The 24,059-nt window shown below is 42.0% G+C and overlaps 1 protein-coding gene across 7 annotated transcripts in view; it reads left to right on the top strand.

Annotated features, from left to right (window-relative positions):
• Positions 1-663: 663 nt before the first annotated feature.
• Positions 664-24,059, top strand: part of hhat (hedgehog acyltransferase) — a 36,111-nt gene continuing 12,715 nt past the window's right edge. For 3 of the 7 annotated variants that reach the window (XM_047351912.1, XM_047351911.1, XM_047351913.1), the window contains exons 1-10: positions 713-789; positions 948-1,026; positions 4,137-4,285; positions 4,384-4,448; positions 5,897-6,010; positions 6,092-6,289; positions 7,096-7,308; positions 10,758-10,935; positions 11,432-11,582; positions 20,317-20,352. In XM_047351912.1, the coding sequence (XP_047207868.1) occupies positions 4,165-4,285; positions 4,384-4,448; positions 5,897-6,010; positions 6,092-6,289; positions 7,096-7,308; positions 10,758-10,935; positions 11,432-11,582; positions 20,317-20,352 (1,076 nt within the window). In that variant the 5' untranslated portion in view covers positions 713-789; positions 948-1,026; positions 4,137-4,164. Of the gene's footprint in view, positions 790-947; positions 1,027-4,136; positions 4,286-4,383; positions 4,449-5,896; positions 6,011-6,091; positions 6,290-7,095; positions 7,309-10,757; positions 10,936-11,431; positions 11,583-20,316; positions 20,353-24,059 lie in introns of all 7 variants that reach the window. The other 4 variants (XM_047351907.1, XM_047351908.1, XM_047351909.1 and 1 more) reach the window with 4 other exon arrangements.

Raw genomic sequence — 24,059 nt, 5'->3', positions numbered from 1 at the left:
ACCTGACTGTTGTGAAGTGCCTTGAGACAACATGCGTTGTGAATTGGCGCCATATAAATAAAACTGAATTGAAAGAAAAGGATGTTATTTTAGAATGCAGAAAGTACACAAGTGAAAGAGAGGAAATGAGAAGGTCATTGAGATTTCTCTCACTTCATTTTCTATACCTGCTTCTTCCGTACAGGGTCATGGAAAAACTGGTGCCTATCTCCAGTGGTCTACAGGTGAGAGGCAGAGTACACCCTGGACAGGTTGCCAGTCCATCACAGAGACACACAACCATGGGCAACAGAGATAGACCAGTTAACCTAACAGTCATGTTTTTGGACTGTGGGAGGAAGCCGGAGTAACCGGAGACAACTTACACATGCACAAGGAGAACATGCAAACCAGGAGTTGAACCCAGGACCTTCTTGCTGCAAGGCAACAGTGATACCAACTGCTCCACTGTGCAGCCCATGCAGTGAGATGTCCTTAATAATAATCCACATACTAAGTAGACCTGATTCACATGCTATATTAAAGTCACTAGTAAAGTTTCTAAAGGATACACAACTAACTAACAGAATTTATCGTTTTTCTGTCTACCCCCAAAATGTAAGTTACATTAAGTTTCACACCTCAGCCCGCAGATGGCGGTAAAACACTGCGATTGTAATCCACCAATAAATAACCGAAGAAGAAGACGGTCCTGTAGCATGATCAGGGTGGATGTTTGGCGAACGGCTGTAACTCAGAGCAGTTTCTACAGTTTACAGCTGGTCAGCAGCTCACTAATAAGGTTATACGGTAATTTCCTAGCTTGCTCAGTCTTTTATCTAATGGAGTTAACAGCTAAATATAGCTTATGGAACTTTCTGGGTTAAATTAGCAATGTGAAAACAATGCAAAATGACAAATTGTTACATGCAGCCAATCAAATGTCTTTTTCTAAAATGAAACAACAGGCTGGGAGAAACCTTACAGTTCGGCATGCTGGAGTTCTTGAAACCTTCGTGGAAGATCTTTAGAAGATTTAATTCGAAAGTAAGTAGACGTTTTTACAGGCATTCTGCAGGTTAAACATTATCTAGTAGTGTTATTTCAAATCCTTTTTACATTTAAATAGGTTATATTATTAGTTATAAAGGAATTATGGCCATTGAGGATTTTATCGCATCTCAAATATAGCCACAATCCATTTTATTATGCTTGTAAGCTCAAGTTGATGACATACTTAATTGCTGCACAAGTCTCTTTCATTACAGTATTATTTTCTTAATATTTTAATAAAAGTAGGTTAAGTAAAGGAAAACTTTGCATATAAAAGTTCATTCATACATCTCCATTTATAAATGGGTGACTCACAATGCATTATAGGAAAATAAAGAAACAGGAGTTAAGAAAGTGACATTAAAAACAAGTAATGTGTTTAAACAGTAGCACATTTTTTTTACAATTCCCAGTTGAGGAAAATGCGATGCTGTAAGTCAGTGGTGGGGCAAATTTGTCAGGTTGGATGTGGTTGCAGGTGACAAAAATGTGTTGTTTTTTTTTTCTTTTAGTTTTGTTTGTCTTTTGGTAAAAAATGTAAACTAAATTTCCTGTCAACTTTAGAATGTTTGCCTGATCAATATGGCTGCAGAATATATTGAATCACAATGGTTATCATAATATCAGTGCGTGCAATATAGCAATCGCAAAGTACTGCTTGTATGCATTATTTGATAAGGTATTATATTTAACGTGTAAGTATGCGTGTCAATAACATATGGCAATAGTTGGCAGTTTGATGGACTCTAACTGCCCTTTATGTGCTCATGGGATGGAAATCATTAGTGGCTGAGATGTTAAAACTGAAGAGTCTCAACAAGCGGCAGGAAAACTGGGGTAATTATAATCAATAAAGCAATTTTCAGCAAAATGATCAAAATTAGATATTTTCCTGACACTCCTCAACAATAAAATAAACATGAAACTGACAAAGCAGTCTGATTTTTGTAGAAATGGTATTTGTAAAACATTGTAGATCTGAAACATAAAGGGATCATACACAATTTCCTTTTTTAAAAGAAAGGCCTATAATTTCCTAAAAATAAATTCTGATCATTTTTTTCTATTTTCTTGGTCGAGAACATTATTATTATTTTTTTTAGTTCTCACCTTCTTAACCACAAGAACAGGATATGGGTCACTCTTGCTCTGATGAACCTTGCTGTATTTAGCCAAGTTCTGCTTTGAGTAGAAGTCACTGGATATTTTTCAGTCCTGTTTATGAAATTATAATTGAACCAAAAACAATGTGATCAATAGATACAAATGTATTGTGTTGTACCTAACATTCGCCATTTTAAGAAGATTTTAATTTGTAAGGGGAAAATCTCGCTCTTGATATTTTCTTAAGGTGTTAATTTCAATTAATCAACTGTTCTGGCATCATTTTTGAATTGTGGTCAGGGGGTTGGCTCCATAAAATCACTCCAAGGGCTGCAAATGGCCCTTAGGTCTCATATTATACACCACTGATTTAAGTAGTAGTCATTAGTGTCTCTCTTGTAAAGACACTCATTTTTGAACCTTCATCTGGGTTATGCTTAGCTGATCGTTCTTCAAGTCACTAGAGTAAAGATGTTTTCACGCCATATGCAGAATAAAAACATTATTTTGGAAAATATTTAACATTCACCAAAATACGGTTGATGATCGGAATAAGCCGATTCTTCAGCTCGATTGGCCCTGACCAGACACCATCCGGTCGCTGGCTGGTCATTTTCCAGTCCAGGAACATACCATGGATTAATGCTACCAGGTCCCAGTAAAAACAAGATTGTCTGCTGCTGAAGTTGTTGCAAACTATTTCCAGTATCAGTAAGGATCAGAGAAAGCACAAAATGTGTAAGAAGCAATTTGAAAGGAAGCCATGTTTTCCGACATGTCATTTAAACAGAGAGTGAGGTTTCAGTATATAACAGGAAGGCTGAACAGCAACAGCAAAGTTGCTTTGTTTTATCTTTATGATGCTCCTCTGTTTGGAACATGCTGACTTTAGAAATGATGAGTTTTTAAATTTTTTATTTATTTAACCAGACCCTAAAATTCTGATTGGCGGGTTTCTAGAAAAAAATATTTCACAGGGAAAACCTACTATGCTCTTAATCCCTGTTTTACTTGAATGGCTTTGTGGCAGCTGTCTCCCAACCCAGTATGGTGGAAGTTCTGAAGCATCGCTGCTCTGAGCTAACAGGCTCAGTGTCTATATATCGTCCTGTCGGCAGTTTGTCTTATCACTGTATTTCCTCAGCGTGGACATTTCTACCCCTACTCCTATAGCGGGTCATGGGGAAGCTGGTGCCTGTCTCCAGCAGTCTACGAACATTGTACATCTTTATGTTAAAAATTAGGTTGTTATTTTTGTGCTTAACAGAACCATAAAATAGGTACTTAAGTTAATTACATTATCTAAGTCCAACAGACTACGTGGAAAAGTATCTTGTGTGGGACCGTGCAGCATTTTTAACTTCTGTTTTTCACCCACCAGTTCGGGATGACTGGATTGCCTGTATTTTCTAGAACTTAATGCTACAGAACAAAGGCTTTTCTAGCATATATTCAGTTGCTGTAAAATACTTAGACCCTTCTCATTAAAAAGAATGTCTTCATGTCAAAAACACTGTGCTCATTTGGGCAGAGTGTAGGCCAACCCAGTACCTCCCAGACTTTTCAGCATCTGACCCTAAAGACTAGCGATCACAGCCACAACGCCTCAAGAGCCAATATATATACTGTGCTATTATTTGTCTGGGTAAGACTGCTGTGTTTATCTCCTTCTGAAAGTTATAGAAACAACTGCTGTCAGGATTATTTTGTTTTTATTTCATTACATTTTTGTAGATCAGCTAATAATCCCTTCATTGGCCTTCTTGGCCCATAGGGAAGATTAAGCCTATCCTTTAGCCTACTAGGTAAACCACATTCAACTGGCACTTGGATAAACATTTGGATAAACTACACAATCACAAATTCCTGCAGAAGTCCAGCAGATTGTAGTGGGATGTTATGGAAAAGAAAGCAGAGGAAGCACATGTTAGCTTTTAGTGACGTGAAGTTAATCCTTGTATATCAGACTAAATCTGTGTATTTCACTTCCTTTGTTTTAGAGACATTTTAGCAGAGTGACGTTACCTGATGTCATCCGATTTCAAGCCCCAGCTATCGCCACTGCCATGGCCTGAGGTGTTTGTCTACTGGGTGCTCTCGCTGGGCTCTCATCTTTACTCTTTTTACCAGCTGCACAAGTTCTCCAAAGGTAGAGTAGACAGCAGTCAGTACATTGGTTTTGATTAAATAAGAATAAGGTAAAATCTAAAGTAAAACGTCTCTGTTCTGTCCCCATTTCTACCTTAGAGCATGAAGCGGGATTGCAGAGAGAGTTCCAGTTGGAAAATGGCATTTTAAAGGGGCTTAAAAGGGTATGGGTACACCACTACTTTAAATTATGTTGTGGGACAAAAAAAAACAAAACATGGTGCTTGAATTAAACTACCTTGGAAAACAATTCCCCTTGATATTTTTTTCCTATTTTGTCACATCACAACCACAAACCTTAATTAATTTGATCTCACAGACAAACACAAAGTCATACATAACTGTAAAGTGAGGGGAAAAGGAATGACGAATAAATATTTGTTTTTACAAGTAAAAATCTAAACTACATGGCTCGAAAATATGTTCTTACCTGCAGCTGTACTTTGTAAAACTACCTTTCTCTGCAGGTACAGGTGCAGGTCTCCATGTCTTAGCTCTGCACATATAAAGCGAAAAATTTCACAGGTCCTTCCTGTTTAAACATCTCAATCTCGCGCAGATTGAATGGAAATGTCTAAACAATCATTTTCAACACATGCCACAGATTACGAATTGGATTAAGGTCTGGACTTTAACTAGGCCATTCTGAAACATAAATCTGCTTTAATCTAAACCATTCCCCTGTAGCTTTTGATGTATGCTTAGCGCCTGTCCTACTGGAAGGTGAACCTCCTCCCCCGAGCCAAGTCGTTGGTAGCCTTTAGCCTTTCTTGGATTGCCTGGTATTTAGCTCCATCCAACTTACCGTCAATTCTGACTAACTTCCCTGTCCCAGGTTTCTCACATACATCCCCAAAGCATGATCCTGCCATCACTGTGTGTTACTGTGAAGATGGTGTGTTACAAGTGATGTGTAGTGATAGTGTTCCTCCACACATAGCATTTTGCATGTATCATACAAATTCAGTTCTGGTCTTGCCTGACCAGAGTACCTTATGCATGTTGGCTTGTGGCAAACTCCAAACAAGGCTTTTTATGGCTTTCCTTCAACAGTGGCTTTCTTCTCACCACTCTTCCATTAAAAATGTGGTTGTAAGTCTGGTAGTTCTTCTGTTGACAGATTTGTCCTACCTGAGCTATGGATCTCTGCCCATCCTCCAGAGTTCCCATGGGCCTGTTGGCTGATTCATTGCTTGGTGCTCTCCCTGCCTGGTCTGTCGGTTTATGGCTGCTGTTTGTTCACTAATGTTCTCCAACAAACCTCTGAGGCCTCCATAGAACAGCTGCATTCATACGGAGGTTAAACTGCACACAGTTGGACTTTATGTGCTGAACTGTAAAGGCAATTGGTCTCTTTTTATTCCACTTTATAACTATGTGCTACCTTGTCTGTCATATAAAATATCTAAATAAAATACATTAAGGTATGTGACTGTAAAAAGGCAAAATGTGAAAAGGTTAAGAGGGCTATGAATACTGTTAAAATGTTCAATTTTTAGAATATCAGGTTATAATTTAAATATTAAAAGAGTCCCTGTAATATTTCAGTAATGTAAGACCTGGCTCAGCTGGGTCTAGTTTTGAAAAAGTGGATCATTTATTTTTTATTAAGGACCCGTCTGACTTTGAATGGAGTTTCTGGACTGAGTGGGCCAAAAAGTCTTTACTGTGCACTCTGGTTGGTCATGGCATATTATCAAGACTGACCACCTTCTTTTACCCCAAGGTGAGGTGATCCTACAGTGCATTTAAAGGAAATATATACACGTTCTTATACATGTACATTGCTGTATATTTTTTGTCCCAGCAGCTTAAGGTGCTTACCCTCACAGTATACGACTTCTTGGCAGCCAGCAGCGTGTTGGGCTTTAAAGGTGTGAGTGTGCTGCTTCTACACGTGTCTGTTGCCTTCTCAGTGGCCCAGCTGCGAAAGCCTTCTCTGGCATGGGTCACCAACCTTCTGCTGCTCTCCACCATTTACATTCAGCCATTACAGAACATCCAGGTGAGCTCTGTTACCTACATTGTAACTTTTTCCTGATGTTTGAGACATGTCTAGCTTGCATTTATATATATAAGTATACATAAGTAAAATTTTGATTAAATGCAAAGTTAAAAACTTGATTTTGGCTGATTTCTCTTTTGTGGATTGTTAAACACTAAAAAAAACACATTTGAGCCAAATATTAAGTTACGGAATATATTGAGTCAAAAACGTGGTAAAACAATAATCTTGCCTCACTTTTCCATTCAGGAGATACAACAATAAATCATTTTATTAATTTTTTTTACCTATTACAGCAGATCCACCTTTGATTCTCACTGAATGTAATACTCACAAAGAACACAAGAGGGCAGAAGATGCAAAGCAGATATTGAGACAATGCGCCTTTTCTCTCTTCATTTTGCTACATCTAAACAGCTAAATACATTTTAGGTGGATTACTTGGAGCGTCCTTCCTCCCTCTGAGTCTTATTACAAAGACTCAAAGGCTGAAATTGATTTTATGCTGGAAATGCATCCAACTGCAATATCTGAACAAGCAAGCCATGCTACAGTGAGAATATTTATAATTTAATTATAGAGAAAACAGTTTGCAGTTGGAAGTTTAGCAAAGCGATACAGATCTAAATAAAGTTTAGCAGAAATACTAATACAGTAGGATCCAGTGTTCAGGATAGATTTGTAATTATGTGTCCTACCCTGTGAGCTTCCCCTTTTTGAAAAGCATAGGCAATAAATCTATCATATGTCATTACAATTTCCTGTGAATGTACCCAAATAATTGTTCTGACTGTTTCATCACTCAGAGAGGCTGGTACAGCACAGAGGAGGAGTACTACCTGCTACTCTTCAGCGTTGCCGTCTGTGGCCTGCGATTCATCAGCTTCAGCCTGGAGCACTGCTGGAGCCCTTTAGACCGCAGTCGAGTGGTGCAGCTCTTTTGGCTGTTTTCATACACCTTCTATCATCCTTTTTTCTACAATGGACCCATTATCACTTTCAAAGCCTACACTGAGCAGGTGAGGGTAAAATTGCCTCCCATGTTGTTGCTATGGAGGCCGAGTCTTTTTGGTTTTATGAACAAAAAACAAATTTTGTTTCAGTTGAGCGATTTTTCAGCTCTTTGTTGCGAACCCTTGATTATAATCTTTAAACACAGTATTTAAAAATAAATCTTGCATAGATACATACATTTAAGTGCCTGTGACACTTTTCCCACAATGCATAAATAAAAAAACCAAAACATTTACATATTGAAGGAATTGGGCAGTAATTGACATGATATGAAGTGATAAAAGACAATTGTGATAGAAACTAAACATATTTCGATGTTACATTTTGCATGTCCAAAGTTGCCCAGAAATGACTTGAATGGGATAGTCTCCGGTCATTCATTATGTGAGCGTAAACAGTTCAGATAGAAGCCAAATTGTGCTATGGTGAAATTGTGCATTGCTGGTGGTGGTAGCAATACTACGTCAGCAGCCGTTAGTCTGCATTACTTTCCTGAAGTGAAGAGGATCAGAGCTGGAAAACTGAGGACGGACAGATGGGCTGGTCCCACCTAGCCAGTTGTGATCGGGGACTTCTCGGCAAACTACTTTGAACAAAAAGCCTCTGAATTCACCTGAGAAATTGTGTCAGAGGTCAGGATATCTTCCAGACGGAGAATGTTGAAGCAGAGTCTATAGTCACGCTGTTCAATATCTGATGGGAAAAGATCGCCAAAGAAAAGGTTGTTGTTGCTGTTGATAAATGGATCAATACTCACTTGATCAATTCCTTGTCAGAAAAATACATGAATTAAGATATCGCCAGTTATTGTTAATAATTAAAAATCCGAAATTATTTTATTATTAATAATATTATTATTTCTCAACAACTGTTTATTTCAGTGGCATGAATTTACTTTTTAATATATTCTATTAGTGGTTCCTTTCCATTAATGTAATTGGATTTATCATAAAATTCGATGTCACAGACACTTTATAGCAGAGATACAGTGTGCTGCATAATCATTTTCTGCATGTCGTTTGAGCTTTTCACCTGTTGTCACATTACAACCACGTACATGAACGCATTTTATTGGGGTTGCATGTGATTGAGCAACACATAGATCAGGTTGTGCATAACTGAAGCAGAAGCAAAGGATTTGTGTTCAGCCCTCTTTACCGTGACACCCATAAATAAATAAAAAACAGTGCAACCAAATGCCTGATGACACAAAAAATAAACTTTTTATCCTACTTGCAAAATGTTTTTTTATATAAAATGAACAGTCCACATCATCCTGAACTCACCACCCCTGCTGTGAAACATGGTAATGGCAGTATCATGCTGCGGGGATGTATAGATGCATGTATACATTAATGAATGAATACAGATGACATATATTGCAAATGTGCATCAGCTTCTTAAAAGAACAGCAATACAATAAAATCCAATAATTAACAATAAAAATGCAACTAAACAGGCTGAGATATCAGAAGGACTAAAATATTTCCCAAATTGCTCTGTACTGTTAGAGGAGCCCACTGCCTTTGCTGCTGCTCCTCTGCCCAGCTAGGAGGCTGTGGAGAGGGGTCTACTGTTCATCAGAATCAGAAAAGCTTTATTGCCAATTACGTTTTTGGACATACAAGGAATTTGTTTTGGCGTAGTCGGTGCAATACAATACAAATTAAACAGTATAAACATATCTACAATATAATATAAATATATGTGCACAGTTTTAAGTGAGTGAGAGTAAAAGTAGAGCAGTATAAGATGCAAGAGCAATACAACAGTGCAGGTGATCAGTGTGCAAGTAAAGCAGGAGTCCAAGCTGAGCGTTAATGTAACTCATAGAGTTGCAAGTTACAGTTGTCCTGTCAGCAAAAAAAAAAGGGGGGGGGGGGGGGGGGGGGGGGAAAGGGAGAATGTCAGGGTGGTTTCCGGGCTTTGTTAACCAGGCTGGTGGCAGATGGGAAGAAACTGTTCTTGTGGCGTGAGGTTTTGGTCCGGATGGACCGCAGCCTCCTGCCAGAGGGGAGAGTCTCAAAGAGTCTGTGACCGGGGTGGGAGGGATCAGCCAGAATCTTCCCTGCCCGCTTCAGGGTCCTGGAGGTGTACAGTTCCTGGAGCGACAGTAGACTGCAGCCAATCACCTTCTCAGCAGACTGAATGACACGCTGCAGCCTGCCCTTATCCTTGGCTGTAGCAGCGGCGTACCAGATGGTGATGGAGGAGGTGAGGATGGACTCAATGATGGCTGTGTAGAAGTGCACCATCATAGTCTTTGGCAGGTTGAATTTCTTCAGCTGCCGCAGGAAGAACATCCTCTGCTGGGCTTTCTTGATGAGGGAGCTGATGTTTGGCTCCCACTTGAGATCCTGGGAGATGATGGTTCCCAAGAAGCGGAAAGATTCCACAGTGTCAATTGTGGAGTCACAGAGGGTGATGGGGGCAGGTGGGGCTGGGTTCTGCCTGAAGTCCACAACCATCTCCACTGTCTTTAGAACGTTGAGCTCAAGGTTGTTCTGGCTGCACCAGTCCAACAGATGGTCCACCTCCCATCTGTATGCGGACTCGTCACCATCAGAGATGAGTCCGATCAGGGTGGTGTCGTCCGCAAACTTCAGAAGCTTGACAGACTGGTGACTGGAGGTGCAGCTGTTGGTGTACAGGGAGAAGAGCAGAGGAGAGAGAACACAGCCTTGGGGGGAACCAGTGCTGATGGTCAGGGAGTCAAGAGACGTGCTTCCCCAGCCTCACGCGCTGCTTCCTGTCAGACAGGAAGTCAGTGATCCACCTGCAGGTGGAGTCGGGCACACTCAGCTGGGAGAGCTTCTCCTGTAGCAGAACTGGGACGATGGTGTTGAAGGCAGAGCTAAAATCCACAAACAGGATCCTGGCGTAGGTTCCTGTGGAGTCCAGGTGCCGGAGGATTCATTGTAGCTTTACTCAATGTGCCCCTCCACAGTTTTTAGTGAGGTTGTCCCTTTTTGTTCCAAAGCGTCCAGCCCCTTGTGGGATACCGCAGCCACAACACACAGTGGCCATAAACGAGGCCACTGGCCACCACAGGGTGATCAAATGTGTGCTGCATCTCATTGCTCACGCTTCACAGGACCTCAACCTCTGCAGAAGGTGCAGAAGGCTCTGCCTCTTCTTGTAGAGTTTTTATGTACAGGGAGCAGTCCAGGTTGTCATCCATACTGACTCCTAGGTAGTTGTAGAAGTGCAGCATGTTGTGTGGATGGTGATAGACGTCATGGCCCGGATCTTCAAAAATCCACAACAATCTTGTTGTTGGTGGTGGTAAGGCAGAAAACACTTGAAGTGTGTGGTTAGGACGTGCCAAAATATGAAAACATTCAAGACACTGTATTCGTGAACCCTTACATTCATTTATTTCAAGACCCAACATGTGTTTCATATGTTGAACCTGCACTCTTTCAGTATCTGGTTGCTCTCGCTCCACTGGCAGATGCGGAGGTCGGCTGAAGGGAACAACAGGGAGGAATCTGTTCTTAGCTACGCACTGGCCAGATCAGGACGGGTCTTACTGTGGTGGTGCCTGGCAGAATACATGATCCATGTCATGTACATGCACTCCATTCAGTCTAATGAGACTTACATGGAAATACTTCCTCCCTGGGCCTTGGGTAAGTCTTTACACTCTGTGAGTTTGTTGTTTAAAACCAGCTAAAACAAGGTGTTACATTCAACACTTTTCTCCCACTGAAGACATATGTTACATAATATATTGAGATTACCTCCAGAAGATTTAGCAGCTTCTGGATGATGTTGCTATTACACATTTGCTAATGATCTATCAATAATAATCTTATTATTTTGATGTGGGCTGCTTTGCGTTGACAGTCTGTTATCAGCCCATTCATTCAGACATGCTTTGGCCCTTTTAGTTGTCACAACCAGGAAAGTGATGATAAATATTAGATAAAGTAATTCATAATCAATAATTTAGCAACTTTTATGCATAGCAGTAAGTCGTGTTTAACCAAGTTCTAACGAGTTAAAGTACAGCTATTTACGCCTTCTCTGTTGTCAGTATGATTGCATATTTTGATGGGTGACTATCCTTTGTTGTTTATCTAGGGACTTAAATGATTTCAGCACCATCTCTCTGTTTTGTCTCAGGTGGTCTGGCCCTGGCTCTTGTCCAGTTCTTCTACGTGAAGTATCTGGTACTGTTTGGATTTCCATCCATGCTTGCTACTTTAGATGGACTGGTTCCCCCAAAGCTTCCTCGTTGCGTCAGCATCATGTACAGTTTCACAGGGATGTGGAGGTGAGACCCCCTGTTGAGAATTGAGTAAGATAGCCTACATTTTAGAGACTGGAAAACCTGGGACCCTTAAGGTGAAAAAAGGTACCTCTGATGTAAAATGCCTTCTGAGGCAGGTCCAGACTGGCCTGAAAAAATAGTCTCATGGTGAGTCACTACGTGCAAGAGCACAACAGGTCACCTTCACATCAACAGCATTGTATCTTTCCGTCTGCTTCATACTGTTATGTTTGCTTACTGAGAGCCTTTCACAAATCTTTAAATTTCATCCTTGTTTTTTTCTTATTAAAAGCAAAATTGCCCCTCCTTGAACCGCCACCTTAACATGGTGGAGTGGTTTGAGTGATCCTAGAGGCTATGTTGTCCGGGGCTTAAATGCCCCTGGTAGGGTCTCTCATGGCAAACAGGCTGTAGGTGACGGGTCAGACAAAGCGCGGTACAAGAACCCCTCATGACGACTACAAAATCGAGGCATGTGACGTCACCTGGTCGGGACTCGTCGGAGAGCGCCTAGTAGCTGGGTTGCTCCTTGCGGGACCCGGCTAGGCCAAGCCCGAACGAGAGACGTGAGACCATCCCCCAGTGGGCCCACTACCTGCAGGGGGAACCGTGAGGGACCGGTGCAAAGAGGATTGAGCGGCGGACGAAGGTTTAGACCTCGGCGGCCCGATCCCCAGATGCTCAGGCTGGCTCTAGGGACGTGGAATGTCACCTCGCTGGGGGGGAAGGAGCCTGAGCTTGTTCGGGAGGTCGAGAGATATCGACTAGAAATAGTCGGGCTCGCCTCCACGCATAGCGTGGACTCTGGAACCCATCTCCTCGAGAGGGGCTGGACTCTCTTCTACTCTGGAGTGGCCCACGGGGAGAGGCGGCGGGCTGGTGTGGGTTTGCTTGTCGCCCCCAAGCTCAGCCGTCTCGTGTTGGGGTTTACCTCAGTGGATGAGAGGGTCGCATCCCTGCGCCTTCGGGTTGGGGACAGGTCTCTGACTGTCATTTCGGCCTACGGGCCGAGTGGTAGTGCGGAGTACCCCGCCTTCTTGGCATCCTTGTCGGGGTTGCTGGATAGTGCCCCTCCCGGGGACTCCGTTATTCTGCTGGGGGACTTCAACGCCCACACGGGAAATGACAGTGACACCTGGAGAGGCGTGATTGGGAGGAATGGCCTTCCCGATCTGAATCCGAGTGGTGTTTTGTTGTTGGACTTCTGTGCTAGTCACGGATTGTCCATAATGAACACCATGTTCAAACATAAGGGTGTCCATCAGTGCACTTGGCACCAGGACAACCTAGGCAGGAGGTCAATGATTGACTTTGTTGTCGTATCGTCAGACCTTCGGCCGCATGTTTTGGACACTCGGGTGAAGAGAGGGGCTGAGCTGTCCACTGATCACCACCTGGTGGTGAGTTGGATCCGCTGGGGGAGGAGAAAGCCGAACAGACTTGGCAGGCCCAAGCGCATAGAGAGGGTCTGCTGGGAACGTCTGGCGGACCCCTTGTCCAGGGATGTATTCAACTCTCACCTCCGGGAGAGCTTTGACCAGATTCCGAGGGATGTTGGAGACATAGAGTCCGGGTGGACCATGTTCTCCGCATCTATTGTCAATGCTGCCGCCCGTAGCTGCGGCCGTAAGGTCTGCGGTGCCTGTCGCGGCGGCAATCCCCGAACCCGGTGGTGGACACCGGCAGTAAGGGAGGCTGTCAAGATGAAGAAGGAGTCCTATCGGCTGTGGCTTGTTGGACTCCTGAGGCAGCTGACAGGTACCGTGGGATCAAGTGTGCCGCGGCCCGGGCGGTGGCAGAGGCAAAAACCCGGGCCTGGGAGGAGTTCGGTGAGGCCATGGAGAAGGACTACCGGTTGGCCCCGGAGCGATTCTGGCAAACCGTCTGGCGCCTCAGGAGGGGGAAGCAGTGCCTCGCCAACACTGTTTACAGTGTGGGTGGAGAGCTGCTGACCTCGACTGTGGACATTATCCGCCGGTGGAAGGAGTACTTCGAGGATCTCCTCAATCTTGCCATCACACATTCCCTGGTGGAAACAGAGGCTGGGGACTCAGAGTTGGACTCTTTCATCACCCAGGCTGAAGTCACCGAGGTGGTTAAAAAGCTTCACGGTGGCAGGGCTTCGGAGTTGGATGAGATCCGCCCTGAGTACCTCAAGTCTTTGGATGTTGTGGGGCTGTCATGGTTGACACGCCTCTTCAAGATTGCGTGGCAGACGGTTACAGTGCCTCTGGACTGGCAGACTGGGGTGGTGGTCCCCCTACATAAGAAGGGTGACCGGAGGGTGTGTTCCAACTACATGGGGATCACACTCCTCAGCTTCCCTGGTAAGGCCTACGCCAGGGTATTGGAGAAGAGAGTCCGGCCGATAGTCGAACCTCGGCTTCAGGAGGAGCAGTGTTGTTTTCGTCCCGGCTGTGGAACACTGGACCAGCTCTATACCCTCTACAAGGTACTCGAGGGTTCATGGGAGTTTTCCCAACCGGTCCACATGTGTTTTGTGGACCTGGAGAAAGCATTCGACTCTGTCCCTCGGGATGCCCTGTGGGGGGTGCTCCAGGAGTATGGAATCGGGTGGCCCTTTACTAGGGGCCATCCGATCTCTGTACAAGCGGAGCAGGAGTGTGGTTCGCATTGCCAGCACTAAGTCGGACCTGTTCCCGGTGCATGTTGGACTCCTGCAGGGCTGCCCTTTGTCACCGGTCCTGTTCATAACTTTTATGGACAGGATTTCTAGACGCAGCCAAGGGCCGGAGGGGGTCTGGTTTGGGGACCAGAGGATTTCGTCTCTTCTTTTTGCAGATGATGTGGTCCTGCTGGTCCCTTCTAGCCAAGACCTACAGCATGCACTGGGGCGGTTTGCAGCCGAGTGTGAAGCGGCTGGGATGAAGATCAGCTCCTCCAAGACCGAGGCCATGGTTCTCGACCGGAAAAGGGTGGCTTGTCCACTTCAGGTTGGAGGGAAGTTCTTGCCTCAAGTGGAGGAGTTTAAGTATCTCGGGGTCTTGTTCACGAGTGAGGGAAGAATGGAGCGGGAGATCGACAGACGGATCGGTGTGGCTGCCGCAGTAATGGGGGCACTGTGCCGGTCCGTTGTGGTAAAGAGAGAGCTGAGCTCTCGATTTACCGGTCGGTCTACGTTCCTACCCTCACCTATGGCCATGAACTTTGGGTCATGACCGAAAGAACGAGATCCCGGATACAAACGGCTGAAATGAGGTTCCTCCATAGGGTGGCCGGGCACTCCCTTAGAGATAGGGTGAGGAGCATGTCCCACCGGAAGGAGGCCCAGGGGACGGCCCAGGACACGCTGGAGGGACTATGTCTCTCGGCTGGCCTGGGAACGCCTTGGGCTCCCCCCGGAGGAGCTGGAGGAGGTGTCTGTGGAGAGGGACGTCTGGGCGTCTCTGCTGAGTCCGCTGCGCGCGCGACCCGGTCCCGGATAAAGCGGAAGACTACAAGTACGAGCAAAATTGCACCATCATTTGTTGAACTACAAAGTAAACCGTGTCTTTTGAAAAAGGAAGAAAATTGAAATTACAAGGAAGGTTGTTAAAAAAATAAAATAAAATTGTGCCTTTTTTGTCCTCAGAGTAGCTTAGAATTTACTTTTACACAAATGAAATATGATACAGTGCTGGTCAGATGTTTATACTCATTTTATAAATTGAATCAGAATATCCTTCACTGTTAGTACAATGAAAATGAGAAAAGATTATCAGGTCAGTGCATGAGCTATAAATACTTTATGTAAAATAGAACAAAAGAAGCATTTGTTAGAAAGATAAAATAACAACAAATGTACACACATTCAACTGATTGCACTATTCCCATATTTGCATCTCCTTTACATTCTGGTTGTATTGAGTTTAACTATTGTTGTTGTATAGAAACTGTTGTTGAATCTTCTTGTTCTTGCCAAGCGGCTACTTAGTGTTAACAGCTCAACCAGAACATGACCTGGGTGAGAAGTGTCTATGATGTTCTGGGCTTTTTGGAGACTTAGAAATGACTTCAGGATATTCAGTATGGAATATCTGTGCAACAAACAGCTTCAATGAATTTTAAATGCAAGAAATTAACACAGGGTCAAATCCATCCATCCTTCCTTCCTTCCTCCCTTCCTCCCTTCAGTACACTAGAGGTCAGTGCTTTGGGATCAACAATTATTTAAGCATTATTACAAGATGGAAAAGAGGTTGCAAACAGTAGTGTGAACTTGATTTGCATTATTTGGTGGTTTTACTTGAATATATTTTCACTTTTAAACAGTACCTCGAATGGGATTTGTACATCAATATGTTGCTAGTTCAGAAAGTGCCATAAAGTCTTCTTAAAGGAATTCATTGTTGATTTTGTCACAGTTTAGGGAAATAAATTAGTTTCAGAACACATTTTAATTTGTTCTGAAACAGATACAATTTTTGAGACCAGACTTTTAATTTGAAACCGTATTGTGAGAATTTTTGAAACCTATATCAAATAATATGTTGTAATAATCCTTTTGTCCGTATCCCTCAGCTCTACCCCAACTGAAATTTGCAGCTTTCCACTTGGAGCTGGATGCTGTCTGGAGAAAAGTTATATTGTTTAGATGAGACAAAGGCTCAGCTGTTTGGACACAATAACAAGAATAATGTTTTGAAGGTGCCATGTTGGTGCTGCCAGGTTTTGAAACTTAGGAAATCTATACTAGCTGCTAAGCATCGTGCTCTGTGGCTGGATTTACCAGTGGCTTCTGGGTGGATTGCACACAGTGGGCGAGACGAGAGGAAGCAGGTCTACCTCCAAATATTTCAGCTTTACCTCAAATCAACAAAACTAGATGGTTCAAACTTGGACACAATTTGATGTTCCACCAGGACAATGATCAACATCTCCAATACTAGATTTAGAATGGATCAAAAAGGCTAAGATCAAGGTTTTGGAACATGAATCCGAGTAAAAATGTGTGGACTCTGGTTAAAAACCAGCTATCTCTACCAATTCTGCCACAAAGAGCGGTCAAATATCCAGCCAGAGTTATGCCAGAAGCTTGTTCATGCTTGCTTGGGGACATTTAGCCAAAGATTAGCGGTGGTGTGGTGTGTGTATAAATTTGAGTCAGTTTGTGTAATTCAGTCCTTGTGAGAGAAAATTAAAAAACTCAGTTGAACTGGGTCATTAAAAGCTGAGTGTATGTAAACTTCTGACATCAACTATATGTTAACCAACAATACCTTCCCATTTACCACAAACATAACGCCTAATAAAAACAAATGTAGCAACAGTTTATCAAGCTTGTTTAACAGTGTTCTTACCACAGAAGAGAGATTGTCTGAAAAGATCATGCCTGATTTATGCTGAAGGGGTCACAATTGCTCAAGTTAATAGTGACCACAAGTGGTACTTTCTGCACGTGAGACACAAATTTATTATTCTGCATATATGTGAAGACCAAAGACAACTACATCTACAAGAAAAACCTAAAACTCGGGTACATGAAATGTTTCGTTTTTTTTTTTACATGGCACCATTTATGTTTACTATTTAACTGAGGAAAGAGTCCTTCATATTGGTTCATGCCTGTTGACTTGATTTCAATTTTGTTCAGTTCAGGTTTTTGTCTGCCTTTTATCTAAGGTAAGGTAAGTTTATTTATATAGCGCCTTTCAGTAACGAGACACTCAAAGCGCTGTACATACAATCACAATGCAATCACAAAGAACACAGAAAAACAAATCAAATGCTAAGAAATCTAAAAATCTATGAATCCTTCTGAGAAATCAAAAAATCTCTGGCCAACATTACAATGATACAGATAACATTAATAATCCTTTGGGTTTTACTGGTAAGAGCTGGTTCTAAACCAATCTTTCTAAAGAGGTAATTATATCATTAAGTCCTCTATGTAGGGGAAAGCATCTTGTGCTGAGAAGTCTCATCCTTCCACTGAATTCTAACTAGTGAAGCTGAGTCACTGGTACAAAACAGCTTTAATCCACATTTTCAGGTGCTAATAATATATTGCTTTTACTGGTGCTGAAGTTGAACTAAGTAATCTAATTAAGAAAGCTGGATCATTGGTGTAAGAGCAGCTAAAGTCCAAGTTACTAATAATGTTTGGTTTTCGCTGGTAAAATCTATGAAAAGTAATGAAATCACACATTTAGGTAAAGTAAGATAGGAGGGAAAAAAATCATATTCTGCTAAGAATAGAGTCTGAAATAGTACAAAAAAAACCTCAGCAGGGGTGAGCAACACACACATACAGGTCCTTCTCAAAATATTAGCATATTGTGATAAAGTTCATTATTTTCCATAATGTCATGATGAAAATTTAACATTCATATATTTTAGATTCATTGCACACTAACTGAAACATTTCAGGTCTTTTATTGTCTTAATACGGATGATTGTGGCATACAGCTCATGAAAACCCAAAATTTCTATCTCACAAAATTAGCATATCATTAAAAGGGTCTCTAAACGAGCTATGAACCTAATCATCTGAATCAACGAGTTAACTCTAAACACCTGCAAAAGATTCCTGAGGCCTTTAAAACTCCCAGCCTGGTTCATCACTCAAAACCCCAATCATGGGTAAGACTGCCGACCTGACTGCTGTCCAGAAGGCCACTATTGACATCCTCAAGCAAGAGGGTAAGACACAGAAAGACATTTCTGAACAAATAGGCTGTTCCCAGAGTGCTGTATGAAGGCACCTCAGTGGGAAGTCTGTGGGAAGGAAAAAGTGTGGCAGAAAACGCTGCACAACAAGAAGAGGTGACCGGACCCTGAGGAAGATTGTGGAGAAGGGCTGATTCCAGACCTTGGGGGACCTGCGGAAGCAGTGGACTGAGTCTGGAGTAGAAACATCCAGAGCCACCGTGCACAGGCGTGTGCAGGAAATGGGCTACAGGTGCCGCATTCCCCAGGTCAAGCCACTTTTGAACCAGAAACAGCGGCAGAAGCGCCTGACCTGGGCTACAGAGAAGCAGCACTGGACTGTTGCTCAGGGGTCCAAAGTACTTTTTTCGGATGAAAGCAAATTCTGCATGTCATTCGGAAATCAAGGTGCCAGAGTCTGGAGGAAGACTGGGGAGAAGGAAATGCCAAAATGCCAGAAGTCCAGTTTCAAGTATCCACAGTCAGTGATGGTCTGGGGTGCCGTGTCAGCTGCTGGTGTTGGTCCACTGTGTTTTATCAAGGGCAGGGTCAATGCAGCTAGCTATCAGGAGATTTTGGAGCACTTCATGCTTCCATCTGCTGAAACACTTTATGGAGATGAAGATTTCATTTTTCAGCACGACCTGGCACCTGCTCACAGTGCCAAAACCACTGGTAAATGGTTTACTGACCATGGTATCACTGTGCTCAATTGGCCTGCCAACTCTCCTGACCTGAACCCCATAGAGAATCTGTGGGATATTGTGAAGAGAACGTTGAGAGACTCAAGACCCAACACTCTGGATGAGCTAAAGGCCGCTATCGAAGCATCCTGGGCCTCCATAAGACCTCAGCAGTGCCACAGGCTGATTGCCTCCATGCCACGCCGCATTCAGAATCAGAATCAGAAAAGCTTTATTGCCAAGTACGTTTTTGGACATACAAGGAATTTGTTTTGGCGTAGTCAGTGCAATACAATACAAATTAAAAAGTATAAACATATCTACAATATAATATAAATATTATATTGTAGTATATATGTAATATAATATAAATATATGTGCACAGTTGAAGCAGTCATTTCTGCAAAAGGATTCCCGACCAAGTATTGAGTGCATAACTGTACATGATTATTTGAAGGTTGACGTTTTTTGTATTAAAAACACTTTTCTTTTATTGGTCGGATGAAATATGCTAATTTTGTGAGATAGGAATTTGGGGTTTTCATGAGCTGTATGCCAAAATCATCTGTATTAAGACAATAAAAGACCTGAAATATTTCAGTTAGTGTGCAATGAATCTAAAATATATGAATGTTAAATTTTCATCATGACATTATGGAAAATAATGAACTTTATCACAATATGCTAATATTTTGAGAAGGACCTGTAAGTAAAGATTCAGCAAGGGTATGGTGGGATCTTGAGGGTGCGAATGTAAGTCTGAGTGTGTTTGCAAGAATTAGACTGTCAACACATGGATATGCTAACCAAGCTCATTCTACACGATTGTGCTGTTAAATTCTTATCCCCTAAAAAGCAACCGTGCTTCTCTTAAAGTACAGCAACATTTAAACTGTTTTATACACTAGAGACCTTCAGAATGTTTTAACTGATGGTTACTTGCTTATTGCAATAGGTACAGTAAGCCTAGTAGGTTTGCTGAGCCTACAGATGCACACACATTGTTGCTTCTGAGTGTAATTAACTATGAGTAATGATTCCTTAACTCTGAGCTCATAAAGTGGAGACAGAAGGCTTTGCATGATAAAATGCCTTCTCCGCAGCAGACAGAAGCGATGTGCTGACGCTGGTGCACTCCAATCCGGCTCTTATATGCTGAGCTGGTCAATGGCGACGAAATTGATGGAATGCATAAAGCTGTTGGCCGACACTAGCGAAGAACCAGTTTGAGTTTATAGACGCTGCCAGATCTAATCCTTGTTATGACAAAGAGGCGTCCCTCAAACGCTCGTCCAATGGCCCAGGGTTCACCTCATGGGAAGCCCTGTGTTCAGGTGTTTCTTACTCTATGCCTATTTATTATTATGTTAATCTGTGACTGAAATATCCATTTGTTTCCCTCTCAGGCACTTTGATGAGGGGCTGTATCGATGGCTCATCAGGTAAGAGGCTCTTCACCAGCGCTGGACTGACTAATTCACATGTTAATGCTCACTAAAGATGTGAAATGTTCTCTAAATCAAAATGTCTCTGTCTGCTTTTATTGCTTTATGATTGCCAACAATTTTGCCCTGTATTTATTACTCACTGCACACTCTAAAGAGCCTTTTCCTGTGGGACAAAGAACTTGGCAGCAGAACAACCTTTTGAAAAAGTGTGCCATTCTCATGCTGCCTGTTAACAATGGAGCCGGATGCTGTTTTTGCACGCAGGCTTGCTTTCTTATGTTTATGAAGCTGCTTGTTGGTGGCGGTGAATTTTTCTTCTGTTGCCTTTCTGCTCCCGCACCATGAAGAGATGCTGCTTTGCTTAATATGTGCACATGTAATTGGAGGATTTTGTATTTTTCCTCACTTGCAATTTGGACAACACACATTATTATTTCCCGTTCTTTTAATGATGCACACTCGGCCGGGTGCAGCCTGCTGGGAGTTTATGGTCTGCTTGTTAGACGCACATTTCTACATTAAAGCAAGTCTACAGCTGTTCAGTTGTCAAAGAACACAACAGTCTGTGAAAATGTTCATTGTGTTGTTTATTACTTGCCATTTTTTCCCTCTAATGTGTTTGACATATACAGTAGGATATTCACACATCTGCTTTTTGCATGTCATAAAGCCTATTAGACTTATTAAAGTAGCTCTAATTTATCCGCTTAAGATCCTGCCATTTAAATTGCAAATACAAGTTTCCATTTTAAGCTGAGCGCACTGGAAACTGTTTAATTCTGCCTAATGGCATCACTTGCAATTATCTTTCTAGAGATGCGAGATGATACCCGTGACGCAATACCCAGACGGTTCCTTGTGCTAAAGTGCTTTTAAAGACGTTTTAATGCAGTTTCAAAAATCCAGCCCATATTGTCTGAAGAGGGCTGGATGAGCGTGTAGGTGTTAAATGATGTGCTCTACATGAGTCACTGACACCTCGTCTCCCTGGGCAGCTAAGTGGCTCATTCTTTGCCATTCCATTATGCTTTCCATGCCTGCTGGGTTTCAGGTTCAGCGCTCAGCTAAAAAAAACTAAAAAGAGCTCCTCTGGGGTGATTGATTGAGTTATAACATTTACACAAGAGGATGGACATTTGATCCTGATAAATATTTCCTGTAAATATTTATATAGGAGCGTAGGTTTAGTTGGTTAAGTGGTTGGGTTTTTGGATTGGTTCTGATTACATTTAAGAGAAGCGACCCACAGAAATGGCACATGATTTGTTCATTCATTTTGGTTGGGAGGTAAGGTGAATCCTGAGACCGGGCGAAGCCACTGCTGGAAAATAGTCGTGAGAAGGCAAGTTGTCGTTTTTTTGCTGCTTTACATCCTGCTTCATTGACAGTACGATGACACAAAGTGTTACATGTAAGTCATGGGCGATTCTAGGATCTGACATGGTTAATTAATTTTAGTCCAGTTTTAAGGTGTTTTAGGCTGGCACTAGAAAAAGGGTTTTTTTATAGGCTCCTTTTCTTTTGCCTTTTGTGAACAAAAACCATCATCAAGGACCTGAAAGGAACATGGCCATATACCTTCCGAGTAAAAGTTTTGTTCTTCCAGTAATCTCAATTCAGAACAACATATAATCAAAAAGTTAAACAAACCTTTATTTGTAGCTGTAGAAATATAATGAGTCTCTTTCTGGGTGTTGAGGAGGCTAATTGCAGTTAGTTTGTACAGAAGTTGTAATGTAATAATTCCTAACGTCCTAACTGTTGATTAAATTGCAAGAAACACAAAGCATCACTTAAAACTATGGGCCACAATCGCATAACCACTCCGTGTACATTATATAAGATGGGTAATAATACAGTGCAGGTCAATGACAATCTCTAAAAGATCTTTTTTGACACTGATTAACTCAGATCAAAGTCTAACTTTTTTTTCTGTCTTACAAATTCACATCCTCTTAAAGTGTAAATGTCAGAGTGTACAACTCAAAGTATTTACCTTTCAATAACCACACTTTGTTTTTGTTTTTTTACTTCATAGTAAGTAAGACCTCATGCAGTGCTGTGAAAAGTGTTTGCCCACTTACAGATTTCTTTAGTTTTTGCCACACTTAAATGTTTCAGACCATTAAACAAATTTGAATATTGGATAAAGTAAACTTGAGTAAATGCAAAAAGCGGTTTTCCAATGATGATGATTTTATTCGCTAAGAGAAAAGAAAAGCTATCTGAAACTAACCTGGCCCTCCGTGGAAAAGTTAATTCCCCCTTAAAAGCTAATAACTAGCGTAGTTGTGCCACCCTCACCAGCAACAGCAGTCGCATCAAGAGCTTGTGATAACTGGTAGTGAGTATTTAACATCACCTCTGAGATTTTGTCCCACTCTCCTGTGCAGAAGTGATTTAATTCAGCCATCATGGAGGGCTTTGAACAGCGTGTTCATGGTCACACTACAGTATCTGAATGGGATTTAAGTGTAGACACTCCAAAACATCTTTTTTTTTGGGAGGGGGGGTTGCGTCATTTGGAGGTTGCCTTGCTGCTGTACTTTGGATTATTGTCCTACTGCAGAGCCAAAGTGTGATTGGGCCCAAAGTCCTGTACTGATGACTGACCATTGTCCTGCAGGAGTGTCGTCCGGGACTTAGGGAAGTACAGCAGCCCTGAACCCTGACACTACCACCACCTGTTTCTGGAATGCTCTGTTAGTTTTAAGTCAAATATAACATGACAAACACTTTCCATATAGGTTCCACCTTTGTCTTGTCAGTCCACAGAATATTTTCCTAAAATTTTGGAGATCTTCAAGATGTTTTTTGGCAGATGTGAGACTAGCCTTTTTTTTGGGGTCAGCAATGCTTTTGGCCTTGGAGCTTTCCCATGGAGGCCATTTTTACCTAGTCTCTTATTGTTGAATCGTTAATTCAGACCTTAACTGAGGCAAGTGAGGCCTGCACAGCTTTAGATGTTCTTGGTTGTTTTGTGACCTCCTGGTTTAATCTTTGATGTACTTTTGAGTAATTTTGGTTGACAGGCCTCTTGGGAAGATTTACCACTGCTGCATGTTTTCTCTAGTTGTGAATAATGACTCTCACACTTTGGCTCGCTGACATCCCAAAGTCTTTAAAAAGGCTTTGTAACCATTTCCAGACTGGATTTCACTGACTTTGTTTTTCTACTGGTTTTATTTATTATATCTGCAGGTCAGGTAATAATCAGGCCAGTTTAATTACAGTTTATTCATGATTTAACAAGGGGGGAATTTGAAAACTGCTTTTTGTATTTACTCAGGTTATCTTTGTCCAATAATAAAATAGTTTGATGATCTCTAACATTTAAGTGTGACAAAACAAGCACAAACAGAAGAAATGTGTAAGGGGACAAACACTTCTTCACAGCAATGTACAGGTCCTTCTCAAAATATTAGCATATTGTGATAAAGTTCATTATTTTCCATAATGTCATGATGAAAATTTAACATTCATATATTTTAGATTCATTGCACACTAACTGAAATATTTCAGGTCTTTTATTGTCTTAATACGGATGATTTTGGCATACAGCTCATGAAAACCCAAAATTCCTATCTCACAAAATTAGCATATTTCATCCGACCAATAAAAGAAAAGTGTTTTTAATACAAAAAACGTCAACCTTCAAATAATCATGTACAGTTATGCACTCAATACTTGGTCGGGAATCC

This window comes from Girardinichthys multiradiatus, chromosome 22 (assembly GCF_021462225.1).
Source record: "Girardinichthys multiradiatus isolate DD_20200921_A chromosome 22, DD_fGirMul_XY1, whole genome shotgun sequence".
In the NCBI taxonomy this organism is placed as follows: Eukaryota; Metazoa; Chordata; class Actinopteri; order Cyprinodontiformes; family Goodeidae; genus Girardinichthys; species Girardinichthys multiradiatus.
This window is presented reverse-complemented; position numbering and strand designations above follow the sequence as displayed.